This window comes from Hyperoodon ampullatus (genome assembly GCF_949752795.1).
Source record: "Hyperoodon ampullatus genome assembly, chromosome: 11".
Classification (NCBI taxonomy): domain Eukaryota; kingdom Metazoa; phylum Chordata; class Mammalia; order Artiodactyla; family Ziphiidae; genus Hyperoodon; species Hyperoodon ampullatus.
The window spans coordinates 42,337,187-42,352,157 of record NC_136924.1 but is presented as its reverse complement, the minus strand read 5'-3'; the positions used below and the strand labels follow the sequence as shown (position 1 = coordinate 42,352,157).

General features: G+C 52.1%; 1 protein-coding gene across 6 annotated transcripts in view; it reads right to left on the bottom strand.

Annotated features, from left to right (window-relative positions):
• The window catches only part of TBC1D22A (TBC1 domain family member 22A), a gene marked incomplete at its 5' end in the record, with an annotated part of 316,544 nt that overhangs the window by 123,676 nt on the left and 177,897 nt on the right, over positions 1–14,971 (bottom strand). For 5 of the 6 annotated variants that reach the window (XM_079715580.1, XM_079715576.1, XM_079715575.1 and 2 more), the window contains one exon: positions 7,119–7,228. The exons of the other annotated variant lie outside the window; for it this stretch is intronic. In XM_079715580.1, coding sequence (XP_079571706.1) covers positions 7,119–7,228 — 110 coding nt within the window. The remainder of the gene's footprint in view (positions 1–7,118; positions 7,229–14,971) is intronic. 6 annotated transcript variants of the gene reach the window in all.

Below are 14,971 nucleotides of genomic sequence, written 5' to 3'. Positions count from 1 at the left end.
GCATCTATGAAAAGTCAACAGCTAACATCAAAGTTAATGGTGAGTGCCTAAATGTTTCACCCTCTCCACCAATACCTGGAAGGAGGTAAAAATGTATGCTCTCATCACTTCCGTTCAACATTGTACTTGAGGTCCTTGACAATGCAAAAGGGGAAGAAGAGGAAATAAAAGCCACACATATTACATAGAAAGAAGTAAAATTCTATTTATTTGTAGGTGACATGATTGTGCACATAGAAAATCCTAAGGCATCTACCCAAAAGCTCCTAAAACTAATAAGTGAATTTAGTATGATTACAAGAAACAAGGTGTGGCATATATTTTCCACAACAACATCTCTTATCCCATATGTTCTTTTATGATGTGACCAGGGCACTCCTGCATCAAGAGATGGAGTCTAATTTCCCTCTCTTTAAAGTAGGCTTATGACTTCTTTACCCAAAAGAGTAGAGTGGAAGTGATATTATGTGACTTCTGAGGTTCAGTCATGAAAAAATGCAACTTACACCTTGCTTTCTCGAAGTCTTACTGGGAGCCTTGAACCATTATGTCAGAAGTCTGACTTTCCTAAGGCCACCGTGCCATGAGGATGTTAAGCCACATGGAGAGGCCATGTGTGGGCAGCTGGATCTACAGTCTCAGTCTTAGAGTCGTCCAAGCCCAGGCATCACACACTTAAAAGAGTGAGATTGGGGCTTCCCTGGTGGCGCAGTGGTTGAGAGTCTGCCTGCCGATGCAGGGGACGCGGGTTCATGCCCCGGTCCAGGAGGATCCTGCATGCCGCAGAGCGGCTGGGCCCGTGAGCCGTGGCCACTGAGCCTGCGTGTCTGGAGCCTGTGCTGCACAGCGGGAGAGGCCACAACAGTGAGAGGCCCGCATACCTCAAAATATAATAATAATAACAATAATTTTCTGCTCAGCCAAAAACAAATAAATAAAATAAATTTTTAAAGTGTAAATTGACAAGCCACAAACTTGGGGAAAAATATTCTCATTCCCTCTCTCGATATGGATATAGATATAGATATATAGACACCGTATGGTCAGGCCACTCAGGATGACTGTTCTCTTGCTCTCTGTACATCCCTGCTGGACCAGCGCCTGCTTCACCTACACCTGCTCATGTGACTGACCTTCCTTCATACTTACCCCAGGCCCCAACTAGTGACTGTTCTTATCAAAGGGGCCATGAGGGGCGTGCCTCTCTGCTGGTTTCCCTGGTAACTGACAAGCCCACCTGAGGTCAATTCCCCCTAAAACTGGCAACGTCTCCTTCCCCAGGGAGTGAAGACAGCAGCCATGTCCTGCCCACCGCCCGCCGCACGTGGTGAGGCACTGCTCCAGAAGCTAAGCTCCCCCGTCCATTAAACCGCGGATGTCTCTGTTGCTGACTCCAGGCTCTTTCTTCACTCTTAAAGCTGGGCAAGTACAGGCCTTGCAAGCCTGTGGAGTGCAGCCCAACAATATAGATACATAGATACACAGGCATGCACACACACACACGCACACACACACACAGGACTGCTAACCAGCAGAAATAAAAACAGGGCCGTGCAACGCCAGTGAGGATGTGGGGCAGCCAGACCTTAGGGCTGATGGGTTTATGAAACAGCGCAACCAATTCAGGGAAAAGATCTGGAAGTTTTCCATAAAAACTAAGTATAGCCCTACGCCATTACCCAGCAAGTCCACTCCTAAGTATTGATCCAAGAGACAAGAAACACACGTCAACAAGAGGACGCCTACATGAGTGTTCACAGAAACTTCACTCCTAACAGCCGAAGACTGGAAACGGCCTTGGCTTCCACCATCTGGAGGATGTTTAACCGAACTGTGATAGATTCACACGATGGAGCACTGCTTTGTAATTAAAAGGAATGAGCGATTCAACCAGGCAACAACATGGATTTCACTGTTTTCAATGCTACTGTAAATTGAATTTTTTTAATCTTCATTTTTACACTGGCGCACAATAACTCCCGCTTAATGAATCTTCTGCTTCAGCCCAGTAACCCACACATTCTTGTCTACTTAATGAACGCTTCTAAAATGTTGCCAAGAGTCCTCACTGTTATCGACTGGAGCTCTAACACCACAGCTCTGAAGGTGCTTCCACCCCACGCGTGACGCCTCTGGATGCGAGACAGGAGAGTGCCACGTGGGAGCGGGCGCTCCAGCCCGTCACTGCCTCCCGCGGGCCGGGCACAAGGTCTGGCTCTGCGCCCTCCTCCTGCTACTCCGCTGCCCTTTCCAGCTGGAGACTCCTGACGTGAACAACAAAAGCCACGTCAAGGCCATGTACGCATCCTCTCCACCACCTTCCCAAGCAACGCACCGGCCCTTTGTTCTCTTTCCTTGGAGTCTGGTTGAGAGGCGGCAACAGATCGAGGCTCTGGTTCCTTCTGAGGATCCTGGGCCACCTTCTGAGCATGCCTCGGGCCACTCTCCTTTTCGGAGCAGAACCTTCTCCAAGGGCTCCCTGTGCAGGCTCTGGTTCCCTGTGATACGTCATCCTTTTTCTCCCCCTGGCTAACTCACAGCAGCTGTATTTGAGGGACCACCCCGCCGCCTGCAAGACAGTGTCCCCTCCGGCCCCCAGTCACAGGTCTGGTCATTCCCGGCCTTTCTCTGCCAGTCACTACACCACCACATTTCCGGCCTTTTCTCTGGCAAGTTCCAAGATAATATCATCACTTTCCCCAATATTGCCATCCCTTCCATGCCAGCAACCAGTTCTTAGAATTGAGTAATTCTTCCCCAAGGAAAGAAAATGTAAATGACTAATTATAAAAGGCAACAGTTCTTTTCTACTCAAAGGGGCTGTCCTGCTAAGTAATGAATCTGAGAGTAATAGTATGACTGCAGGGCAGGCAAGTATGGAAGCCGTAACTCAAGAGGTGAGAGCTCCCCGACAGCCCTGGCGTCATGTCGTTAGTGAAATGAGAAGGCTGGCAAAGGCCCAAGAATAATCCCCGAGAAGCCAGAGAAGGGCTCGCCCACCTGGACTGGGACCTGGGCCTGCCCTGCCCCGGCGCCGCAGCAGAGGCCTTCGAGCAGTTTCCTCCCTCAGAAAATACACGGGCACTCTCCTCCTCGGCCCCAAGGCCCAGGTCCTGCGGGCCTGTCGCAAGGCGGTCCTTTGTAAAGAAGCAGCCCATCAGCTGGACTGGCTCAGACGGCCTTTGGTGACCTAACCAAAAATCACCTCCAAAGGCGGCATTAGAAAGACACAATCCGTGAAACCACTGGAAGAAATAATGGCCCACCAAAAAAAATTTTTTTTTGGCCACGCTGCGTGGCTTGTGGGATCTTAGTTCCCCGACCAGGGATTGAACCCAGGCCCATGGCAGCGAATGTGCCAAGTCCTAACCACTGGACCACCAGGGAATTCCCCCACCAAATTATTTTTAAAAGTTAAATCTCTGGCTGGACTCCTCACATCGTACCTGAGGACAAGCGACCTCATTATGAGACCCGAGTGTGGCTCTATCCTGCCAACGAGACGGGAAAGCCCACGTCAGGGCCCTCCACCTCACGTTCCCAAAGGCCCCATTAGGAACATGCAGTCAATTCACGATGCCCAGGATCCAAGGAGCAGGACACGGACAGAAAGACCCACTGTTGTAGGATCCCAAGCCCAGGGCACAGCTCCCTCAGCCCCAGTGCCAGCCGACGTCCACTCGTGGCGCACCTTCTCTGTCGTGTACTTTTCGTCTTGTGAGCTCACCCTGGGGGCCTCTCCATGAGAGCATCTCTCCCTGCGGGGCTGCAGCTCCCACGGTGCTCAGCCAACCGCTGGGCTCCCTGGGACCCTTTCAAGCAGCCTGTGAGGTCCAAACTGCATTCATAATGATACTGAGGCAGCATCTACCTCTGTCGCCGTGTTGGCATTTGCTGTCACGCTACAGAAGTGGTGGCAAGGAGAAGTGCTGGCTCGCGGCACAGACCAAGGCAGCATCCACAACCGTACTCAATGCCACACATTCGGGGTTTAAAAAGAGGCAGTTTCACTTAAGGATGTCCTGGGTGACACAGGAAAAGTTCCTAATCTTATGATTAGTCTTGGGTTAAATCTTGACCCTTGATAAACATCTTTTCAGTATTATATGGGAAAAATGGGAAGAACGTTTAAAGCTCTGGAGACGTGCACCCAAAAACATTGATTTCTTCCGGAAAAGCAATTTTTGGTGCAATTCTCTGAGCTGAGAGCAGAACTGGATACATTTTCCAAGAGAAAACGTACTTGAAAGAATGACCAACAAGCAAACTGGTTATTCAAACTTGGGTATCTGGCAGACATTTTCTCAAAAATGAACCAAGTTACCCTGTCACCTCAAGGGAACCAATTCACAGTGTTTGCTGCCAATAATATTTGCACTTTTAAGCCAAAATCTGAATTTTAGAGAACTTTTATCCACCACTCTGGGCTTGACAGTTCTTTATGAGACGGTGGTAACACTAACAAAGGTGATTTTTTGATACTGTATGATGAAACGCACCAATGTTTAGAAGATCTGCATACCTCGGGCATCCAGGATTTTCCAATGACCAGTGCCTGATGTGACAGAACCATGCGTGTGTAAAAGATCTATTCCAAGTGCAAGATAGGTCAATGGATTTTACTGTGACTGAGCACAAAATGTTCACTGATATGGCTTCACATTCACACTGCAAGTGACCTTTAAGAAACTACCATCTGTTCGGCTGTGGTACAGTATTAAAGGGAAAACAACCAAAATCATCTGTAAGGGCTGTTAAAATACTTCTCCCTTTTCCAACTACATACCTGTGAGAGGCTGGGTTTTCTTCATATACTTCAACCAAAAAAAACATATTACAACAGGTTGACTGGAGAAACACATATGAGAATTCAGCTGTCTTCTTTCAAGGCACGTAAAGTAAAACCATGCCTTTCTTCTCACTAAACATTTTTGCAATGGAAAATATTCATTTATCATAAAAATATGTTATTTATAATAGCATACAATGGGTTTATGACACCTGGTCCATGTTTCCTCTTGATTTTAAGTCAGTTCATATCCTCACACTTATCCAAACTACAATGGCGAGAGTACTTGCACACACTGAAAAGTCCCCCACGGAGCTCACACGGGGTCACAGGGGATGGCCTCATCTAAGGGAACTACAGAAGAGTCCCCCCAAACTCCCTGGATGCTGGTAATGGGCATCGCTGAACGCTTGCTCACGTGAGGATCACGTGGAATCAGTCGTGTGCATGTGACAGAAAGACAGACGGCTGCCGTTGGCCTGGCGTGCGTGGTAATCACACACACACACACACACATGCCAGAGAAGCATTATGCCTTCCACGCAGCACCCTTGTCAAGAAACCATTTCATCAGACAACAAATCTCGGGTGAAAAATGAAAAGCCAGCATCGGTTTCATCGTACAGCTGATTTTATTTACAAATAGAAGCCGGATAATCTTGTATTTAAGTAGCAGAAGTTCCATCACTCATGATCAGAAAAGTGACATCTGAAATTTATAAAAAGTTTCAGATTATGATTCAATCTCCTTTCCAAGGAGGAAAAGAGTCTTAAGTTTTGGGAGAAAGACTGAAAAATATGAAAACGTTAGCAGAGTAGAGAAATGATGAATTGATGCTGGGGCCAAAATGTGTCGCCAGCAGGCACATTTTTCTTTACAAGATACAAAATCAGTCAGGAGGTGTTCTGATGGGCTCTCAGATACAAGCTTTCTATTGTTCAACTCCAGAAAGGGCTTCTGCTTTCTCTTTGTCAATTCCTAAGTTATCAAGGGGAATGGGAACCCACACAGTTTTCTTCAACAGAATCGTCCTAGCTGATTTATTCAAATTAAACCTCAGGGCCTCACTCAGTCTTTAGATGACATCTTAGAAAAACCTTGCTTGGACCATTTCCAATCAAGCAGCTTAGCTGAGGCCTCTCCAGCGGGCGGCATCAGGAACGCCTGCTATGACAACAGCTCAGGAAAAGCCAAAGCTGGTGGGAAACACCTGTGACGAGTGCATCTGCAACACCAGTCCTCTCTCTTCAGGTGGAAGGGCCCTCCTTACCTGGGACGAAGGGATCCTGGCAGAACCCAAGGCCCCCGCACAGCCTCCGTCCTGTGGCGGCCGTCTTTGGACCGTCCTCCAGTGAGTGACCAGAACGAACCTCAGACCAAAACCCTGCCCGGGGCTCTTCCCCTCCTCTGTTGGCAAATTCACGGTCCCCCTCCAGGTCCCACTCTGCCCCGCATGCGTGTCGTCAGAGCGTGGTTTATGCCTTGTGCCGCAGCGCTCACACCTCTCCCCTTCACCCCACGGTGAGCCCGGGAGCTCGGCCCTAAATCCCTTCTCCCGCCCCAGAGTGGGTGCAGCCCCGGCCCCAGGCAAGTGTCTGGGAAAGCTGTGTGGGCACCAGACAAGCCTAAAATGGCCCATAGCTGGCTCGAGGGCCATCTACCTACCGCGGCCACTTCCCGCCACACGCAAGGCTCCAGCCCGTCTTCCTGCTCTTGACCTGCCAACGTCCTCCTCCCCGGGCACTGTGTATGAGTTTCCCCCTGATTTAGGGGAATGGATGATTCCATAAAACCATCCCAGGCCCCGGAAGACTCTGGCTTTCCTGGGAGAATCCCAGCCAGGGGCCCAGCTGACACCAGGTCCAGCAGAAGCCCCACCCACGGGGGGCAGGATGCCCTCCAGCTCACGCTTCCCTCTGGGACCCGGCGGCGTCACTGGCCCTCTGAGCGCTGAGATCCCTGACCCGAGGCGGGCGGGGATGGTGGGGCTGGCCGCTGACGGCCCCGGTGTCACGGAGGCGGAGCCAAGGCCTTAAATCCAACGCCCTTTAAGAGGCGGGTTCCTCTGAACCCAGTTCACGCAGACAGTGAAACGGCTCGTCAACGACGCCCCGCGCTGGGGGACAGAACCACAGAGTCACCGGTGGCCGAGTTGGGGGCGGGGGGGGGAATACCCGCGGGGATCGGACTCTGCAGGGGGCGCCTGGTCCCTCCGAGCCCTGCACTGTGCCCTCCCACCGGCTCCAGAGGCACGTGTGCGCCTGCAGACACACAGTCACCCTGAGGAGTATGAACTCCACGGGGCGGCGCTGCCTCCGGGGCGCTCACCTGGATGCCGTCCAGCAGCCGGCTCATGCACCAGTACGTGTCGGCCTCCACGTTGCGCAGCGCGTCCGCAGGCACGCAGGAGACGTCAGCGGTGTCCACGTCCTCCTCATCTGTGCCGCGGGGCAGGGGAAAGACAGGGAGCCGTTAGCCCACGGGGTGAACGAGGACGTGCGCTCTGCCGGCAGGACCCACCTCCCCACCCCCGGCCCGTTTTCCTCGCTCTAGCTGGATGACTTGGCATCTTCCACCTCATCACTTAATGGTTCTCAATTTTAATACCTAATTAGTTGCAGATAATTCATATTCTGAATCCTCTCCAATTAATTAACATAATTAACATATTGTAAGTCATTGCTTCTCAGGCATTTCACATCCTAATAAGAGAGGACCTAAAATATCAATTTATTACTTATTCCTCACTGAAGTCTGAACGTTTTTTCCTAAGATTTCTAAAATTCTGCTTCTCGTATATTCACATATTCATTCAGTAATCACCCCTCTAAAAACCCGTTTCCAAGGTTAGAGTTCCCAAAACCACACTGCATAAATACTTCTATGCTATGAGCAAACACCAAGAAAGCAAAAACACAGATGTGTTTGAAAGAAAGAATAGGCAATGGTGCTCTAAATAATTTCCTCCTCCAAGCATAAAAAATCTAATGAGAAAGCATAACTTAAAAGCTTTAAAATGCAAAACAGATGCCTAATTGAAATGGCTTATCAGACGTTTGAAGAAATTAACTTTAGAATCTTATAAAAATTGCTATCATCCAGCATAACACTCATAAGAAATTTTTTTTAAATTGTGCATCCTATTCTTTTAATTTTATTTACTTTTGTTGTATTTTGCAAATGTGCATGGCAACTTTACAAGGAAAATGTTCTTCAAGAAAAGAAACATTTCAGCCCGGAATATATTTAGAAAGTTTTAAGTAGGTAAAAATGACAATAATCATAATAATGATAACTGCTAACATTTACTGAGTGGTTATTAGATGCCAGGCACTCTTCTTCATGTTTTAAATGCATTATTAACTCTATTACAGCCACCACTGCACCCCTTGGGAAATGGGGTACAGAGAAACAACGAGCCGGCCCGGTGGCGGCCTGGTAAGGAGTGGGGTCAGGGTGTGGACCCGCCATCCGTCCCGGAGCCCGGGCTCGTAACCGCCCCCACAGAGCAGGCCAGCCCTCCGCACCTGTGCACACCTCACACCCGGGCTTCGATCGCTTCCCCAGCAGCAGCCCGACACGGCCTGACTCCCACCAGGTGCTGCGCTGGGAGAGCCGCCTGTGAACACCCTCCCACTCCGTCCTCTGTTCACAGCGGAAATCAGAAAGTAAAACAGGGAGGCTCCTTCCAGGCCAGCACCCCATGGGGGAACCAACCAGCTGGGGCCTCCATGGGGGGCCTCAGGAGCCCAGACAGGAGGCCACGGCCCCGGACACACATCCAACCGGGCACAGCCTCACGGCCGTGTAGACCACAGAGCAGATCCAACTCCTAATCACCGCGTCTCCCTAGAAGCACGTCTGTCCTTCTGTGCAAAGGAAAACAGCACTCTTACCTCCCTTCCTTCATCTGCTCCCTCATTCACTCAACGAGTTTTTTTGTTGGTTTGGTTCGGGTTGGATGGTTATTTTATTGAGATATAATGCACGTACCGTCAAACTCACCCCTTTAAAGTGTACCACTCAGGGCTTTAGTATATTCACAGGGTTGGGTAACCATCACCACGATCTAATTCCAGAACATTTTCATCACCCCAGACAAACCCTGACCTCATTAGCAGTCACTCCCCATTCCCCCTGCCCCTCCCAGCCCCCGGTAGCCACCAGGCTGCGTGCTGCCCCCATGGATGTGCCTGTGTGGACATCTCATCTCAGTGGAATCACAGGACACGTGGCCTTTCGTGTCTGGCTTCTCTCACTGAGCACGATGTTTCCAAGGGTCACCTTGTCGTAGCCTGTGACAGTGCTTCCCTCCTTTTTATGGTATAATAACTTTCCACTGTATGGATGGGCCACACTGTGTTTATCCCCCGCCCCTCGGTGGTCACTGGGTCATCCCCACGTCGGGGCAAAGTGACGAGAGGCAGCAGGCCCTCCCTGTGTCCCTAAACTCCAGACTCTTGGGCACAGAGATGAGGAGGAACAAACGCCCCCAAGAAGCTGGTGAGTTAAAGGGGAAAACAACTTAAAAATGGAAAACAGAAACATTTAGGTACCAGTCACCTGGGTGATGGGGGAGGGGTGGGTTACTCGGACCCAGGCTGTGTGCTCAGCCAAGGCCCTGGCAGGCAGACCCAGGCGGCCCTGTCCCCTTCCCTGTGACATGGGGCTGGGATAAAGAGTGCACCGGGGCCAGCCCTGAGCTCCCCTCTGCCCGAGTGCGCCCGTGAACCTGCACCAGCCCAGCTGCCCCCCTCTGGGGCTGGGGGCCTCCCTCCTGCACTGGGCACCGCTCTGCCCTCCGGGCTGGCCCAGCAAGGTGCCCGGCCTCGGAACTCTGCGGTCCCAAGAGGCACCCTATGTCCACACGCCCTGAGCACACCCTGGGATGGAGGCCCACCTGATTCTGCGGATGGCCTGGCTCCGGAATTTCTCGTGGCAGCCGAGGCGGGAGGCGTCATCGCCACCAGTTCACAGATGGGGAAACCATGTCTCCCCAGGGTTCACTGCCCTGCGCTGTAAGGGCTGCCCAGCACCGGGTCCCGCCCATCACGATGCCCTTCCTGCTGCAAGATCAAGTTCGCAGACAGGAGTGCAAGTCACCTCGTCGGGGCAGAGACCTCCTTGCTGGGAAACTCGATTCAGCATCCCCCCCAAACTAGAGCACAGCTGGATTTATTTTCCGTTCTCAGGGAACCGAGTCAACAATAATCAGAGGGCTCCTCTGGAGGTCTTCCATCCACATACTCTCTTTCAAGCGCCTTCAAAGCACTGAGATACTTCCTCAGCTATAAGAAAAGGCAAGCAGGGGACTAAAGCCACTTCCTCAGCTATAAGAAAAGGCAAGCAGGGGACTAAAGCCCTCCCCAGACCTCAGGCTCTTCTCCTGGGTCACAAGCAGCGGGGCTGCCGCGGGGTGTGGGCAGGAGCCTGGGTGAGTTTTCCTCATCTGTTTCGCTGGCTTATTATTTTATCCCAGGAAATATCGGTGTCATTTCTCACAACGGGCCATTCGGTACTCTTGGATGTAATGAAGTAATGGCATTTAACTCAGAGAGCCCCTATGCTAATCTGTCTTCGAAAAGCCGAGAGAATCGGAATGACCCTTACTGTCAGAATGAGATAACTACCCCCCGTATTTTTTTTAGGGGAGCACAGAGAGCAGCACCGTCAGAGCCGAGGGACAGGCCCAAGAGCAGAAAACACGGTGACTGCCCCTGGCGTGGGGGCACAGGAAACGGGGCACTGGTGGTTCCGAGGGGGCTCAGCTGGACCAAACCACGAACAAAAGAGCAGGTGTGGTACAGGCTCGGTCTGATAGAGGCTAAGATACTAACCCCCCAGAGAGTCCACACCACGGGGCAGGGACGACCTCTCAGGGTCAAGACCATCTGACCCCAAGGGTGCACACCTGCCACCAGAGCTCACTCACTGCCTGGGACAGCCCGGGGATCGGGGTGGGGGTGCAACCAGGAGGGGAGGAAACCCAAACACGGAGCCACCCCACTCTGCACAGGCCCAAGGAGTCTGGGCTTCAGGCCGGCGGCCATGGAGCCCACGCCAGGTGGGACTCAGTGACAGCGGAGAGGCCGGAAGAAAGGCCATCAGCCTAGAACACTGAGAGAGACCCACGGAAGTGAGGCTTCCCGGGCCATCCCAGGGTTCAAAGGAAGAAACATGACCCAAAGGGAAAAAATGATCAATTGACAGGTACAGGAGCGCAGACAAATCCAGGCCAGCAGCAGACAGAGGTGAGGCCTAAATAACAACGTGGCTGTGGCTGTGGCCGGGGCTGTGGCTGTGGCTCTGCAGCACCCCTGGGACCTGGGGAGTTGGGCCATTCTGACACAACCCGTGAAGATGCTCCACGCAGGAGGGGGGCGCAGCACAGGGCCCCCAGGGCAGGGGCAGGGCCCACACAGCCTCCCCACTCCCCACCCTGAAGGGCTGGGAGCCAGGACCGCTGGGGACTCACTATGGCAACATTTAAACGTTATTTAAAATAACGGAATGTAAACCAAACTATTTCATCAAAAACCGGACTAGATTCTCTGTCTTGCGTTTATCTTCTAATCACAAACAAACAGTAACGCTGGCATGAGTAACACTGCACCCAGCCCTCCTCCCCACCTTATCCACGACACCTCCCTTCAGGGGCCAGGTCCTGTACCCCGGGGACACCACGTCGAGGAAGGCGACCCCAGAGAGCCCTCAGAGTGCCAGGGAGGACGACAAGTGCACAGGCTAACCCAAGGGGCGCCTGGGGGAGGCAGAAAAGGCGCTGACCGCCACAGCCCCGGGCAGTAGATCAGGAGTCCCAAGTGGACCACAACCAAATATAAAGGCACAGGACGTAAAAGCAGACATTTAATTAAAAATAATCTCACTTGTCTTCTTAGATCATAGAAAACCTTTAGGGGATGATTTAAATAAATTCTTTGAAAATGCTGTCCTGCCATATGATTGTTTAAAAAGCAATTTGTAAAACAATCCCATCTTTACCAACAACTCCATTTACATGGAAAACTCCACCGCTGCACGTCTGTGTAGACGTGCACACAAAGAACACTGCTCAGAGGGATGCCGCAGAGAACCGTGGGTGCCCCGAGGGTGTGATTGGTGGAGTAGGAAACTATCACTCTTTATTCTCTACGGAAAGGTACAAGGTAAAAAGAGAACGTCCGTTTTCACAATGCAGTTATTTTAGCAATAGGGGAAAAAATGTTGGTTAAGCCACTGGGATAGTTTAAAGTCTGTCTTTTCCACAGGTAAATAACCCTAGAGAAAAAGTGCCCAACGGTGGTGGTACTGTAAATGGTTTGGGAAGCTTACAGGGTGTTTGGGGGTCAGAATGATTAGAGTGAGGGGACACGCTGGCATTCAGTGGGTGGGGCCAGTGCTAGCCAGCCTCCGCCAGACTGGACAGGTGGGCAGGTGGGCAGGTGGGTGGGTGGGTGGATGGGCAGATACAGGAAACTATTAAAAGAATGGAAGGTACTCAGCCTGGTCAGGAGAAAACCACACAGGGATATAATTGCTGCTGTGAAATATCCCAAAACCTGTCTTAGGCAAATAGAGAGCAGAAATTTCCTGTCCGTGTTTCCATGTCCAGGAGATAGAGAGCATCAGTGGATAAAGGAACAGGCAGGCTGATGAGCTCAAAACCCTAGGACACTGAGAGGACAAGGATGCCCACCATCGACAGACGGACGGACGGACCGATTGTTGCGCCTGAGTTTCCACAGCGCGTCCTCTGGTGCTGGGGCCGTTTCATCTGAAAACAGCCCGCTGAGGAGAACACCCACACCCGACAGACATGGGGCCTGCGGGCAGGGAGCAGGCCGGGAAGGGCAGAGCCCAGAGGCCGTGCTGGTCCCCTCGGTGTCGCCGCCGCCCTGGACGGGCCGGGCACCGGGGCCTCTGACTGAGTGTGGAGAGGAGGAAGGAGCCCTGGTCCCTAACCTCCCTGCACGGCAACAGCTCTAGAAAAGCAGGACCTCGTGCGTAAGAAACAATCCCCTGTCCCTGCCCCCGTGGGACTGCGGCACAAGCTCACCGAGCTTTCCGTCTCCTGGGGGCGGGATTCCCACGGCCTCCTCGCTAACTGGAAAGGGGAAACTGCTCAGTTTAAACAGCGCTGGGACCATCACGGGATTCCAGGACAGCGATCGCCAGCGCGGGCTGGACAGCGGCCTCATTCAGCACGAGGTGTGGGGAAGAGCGCCGGCCCTGCTGGGGAACAGCGAGGGCGGGGAGGAGACCGACGCTGTTGTATGACTACGTCCAATCACCCACTGTGCATGAGCCCTGCACTAAACCTCTTCACATAATTAGAAGCTTAGCTGGGAATCAAAAATAGTCCCTTCTGTATCAGCAAGCTGGAACCGTTCTACTGTCTAATCTGCTGCATCGCTCAACTTGGGAGTTTTAAATTTGAAACCCTGACACTTTGGTGATGGAGACTCCAGCACTTAATTACATAGATTTGGGCTCCAATGTAGGGAAAAATCCTGCTTTTAGCCAGAGAAGTGTCACAACTCAAGACTGTAAATTCACGAAACTCCTTGGCCCGGCAACAAGAACGAATGCTATGATCAGATTGGCTGAGCAGTAGGAATGTTCAATTCTAATATAAATAATGTTCAACGGAAGGTCACGGACTACACCCTGTCAGGGTTCCCAATTCTGTGACGTGGTTGAAGACCCGCAGCCCACAGCCCCGGGCACACGTGGGTGGATGCGCTGTCAGCAGACAAGGGTAACAGATCAAGGACAAAGCAAGCACCACGTGCTCACCCCGGGTCAGGCAAGATGGCACCACTGGGCCACATTCAACTGTCAACTTCCGGCCCTGAGAGGGACCCCAGTGACAAGGATCGACCTTCTCTCACCAACAACAGGCTCTGTTTCCGTCCCACCCCACCCCAAGCACACACCCCATCGGGGCTTCCAGTCTCACAGACGTGCAGTCCCAAGTGGAAGGCACGCTCTCGGGAACAGGACAGCGGGGGGGTTGGGCAGCTACTGGTCTCTTCCTATAAAAACACAGGTATCTGATCCCCAGGGGAAAGGGCCTCTCGGCAACACGGGAAAACGGCAGTGGTGGTGTGGTAAGGAGCCCAAGAGTGAACGGAAATTTCTGTATTTTTAGTGACCCTTGTTTTCATAATGTCCTTTTGGCAAAAGAAAAAATTTTAATCTCATAACATTCTTTTAGCTTGAAGGGATCTTTGACTTTTTTCATAATTCTGTGAGTAGGAGTTTTTGGTAACAGAAACGCTACTGGTGGAAATACTGATTGATTCTATTAACTTGTATTGAGCACTTGTATGTGCAAGAAAATGCGGGGATGGTTGGCAGGGGAAGACGAAACCAAGAACCACCCGCAGAGTCTGGAGGAAGAGGGCACCGATGCACGCACTCGTCCACGGATGCGCTGACTCACTCATTCTGTTTATCGACCTTATTTATTGATAACATTTGTTTACCTGATTTATCTCTAGGGAGATGCAATTCACATGGCCGTGTCTGTGAACAAAGAACCAGCCAACTGGAGAGTGAGCAGGGACAAGGGACAGACATAGCAGGTTCAGAAGAGCACAGAGTCCCTAACCCCCGGGGAGGCGTGAGCAGGGGAGGAGTGGCATCCGAACTGGGCCTGGGAAGACGCAGAACAGAGCACACAGTGACGGGAAAGAAGGTGACGTGGGGGAGGGGCCTCAGGAGGTAGAGCCGGGAAGCTGCATGGGCTTCTGCACAACTAGGCGGGACAAGAGGTGGTGAGGATCCTGATTCCGTGGCCCCCGGCGGCAGGCTCCAGAGCGGGACTTCCTTAGCGGGAAGGGGAGCCGTGGAGACACCTGTGCATCGGCGTCTGCACGCAGCGGGGTGGGGGGCGCAGGGACCTGATGGAGGGACAGCACTGTGGACAGGAAGAGAAGGCCAGAGGCGGGGGAGATGCTCCCAAACAGAGCGTGTGAACCTCAGCCGCCACGGAGGCTCACATGAGATCTTGGGCCGCACCACTCATGTCCCCCCATTGGTAAAGTCACTGCCAGAAAACAGATCAACTCCACACCATGAAATGCCAGGCGCTGGACCACCTGCTGCAGAGGACAGCTGTCAGGCCAGGATGCGGCAACGTCCCACGGCATTTCCTCCATGGCAGGTGTCACGAGCTG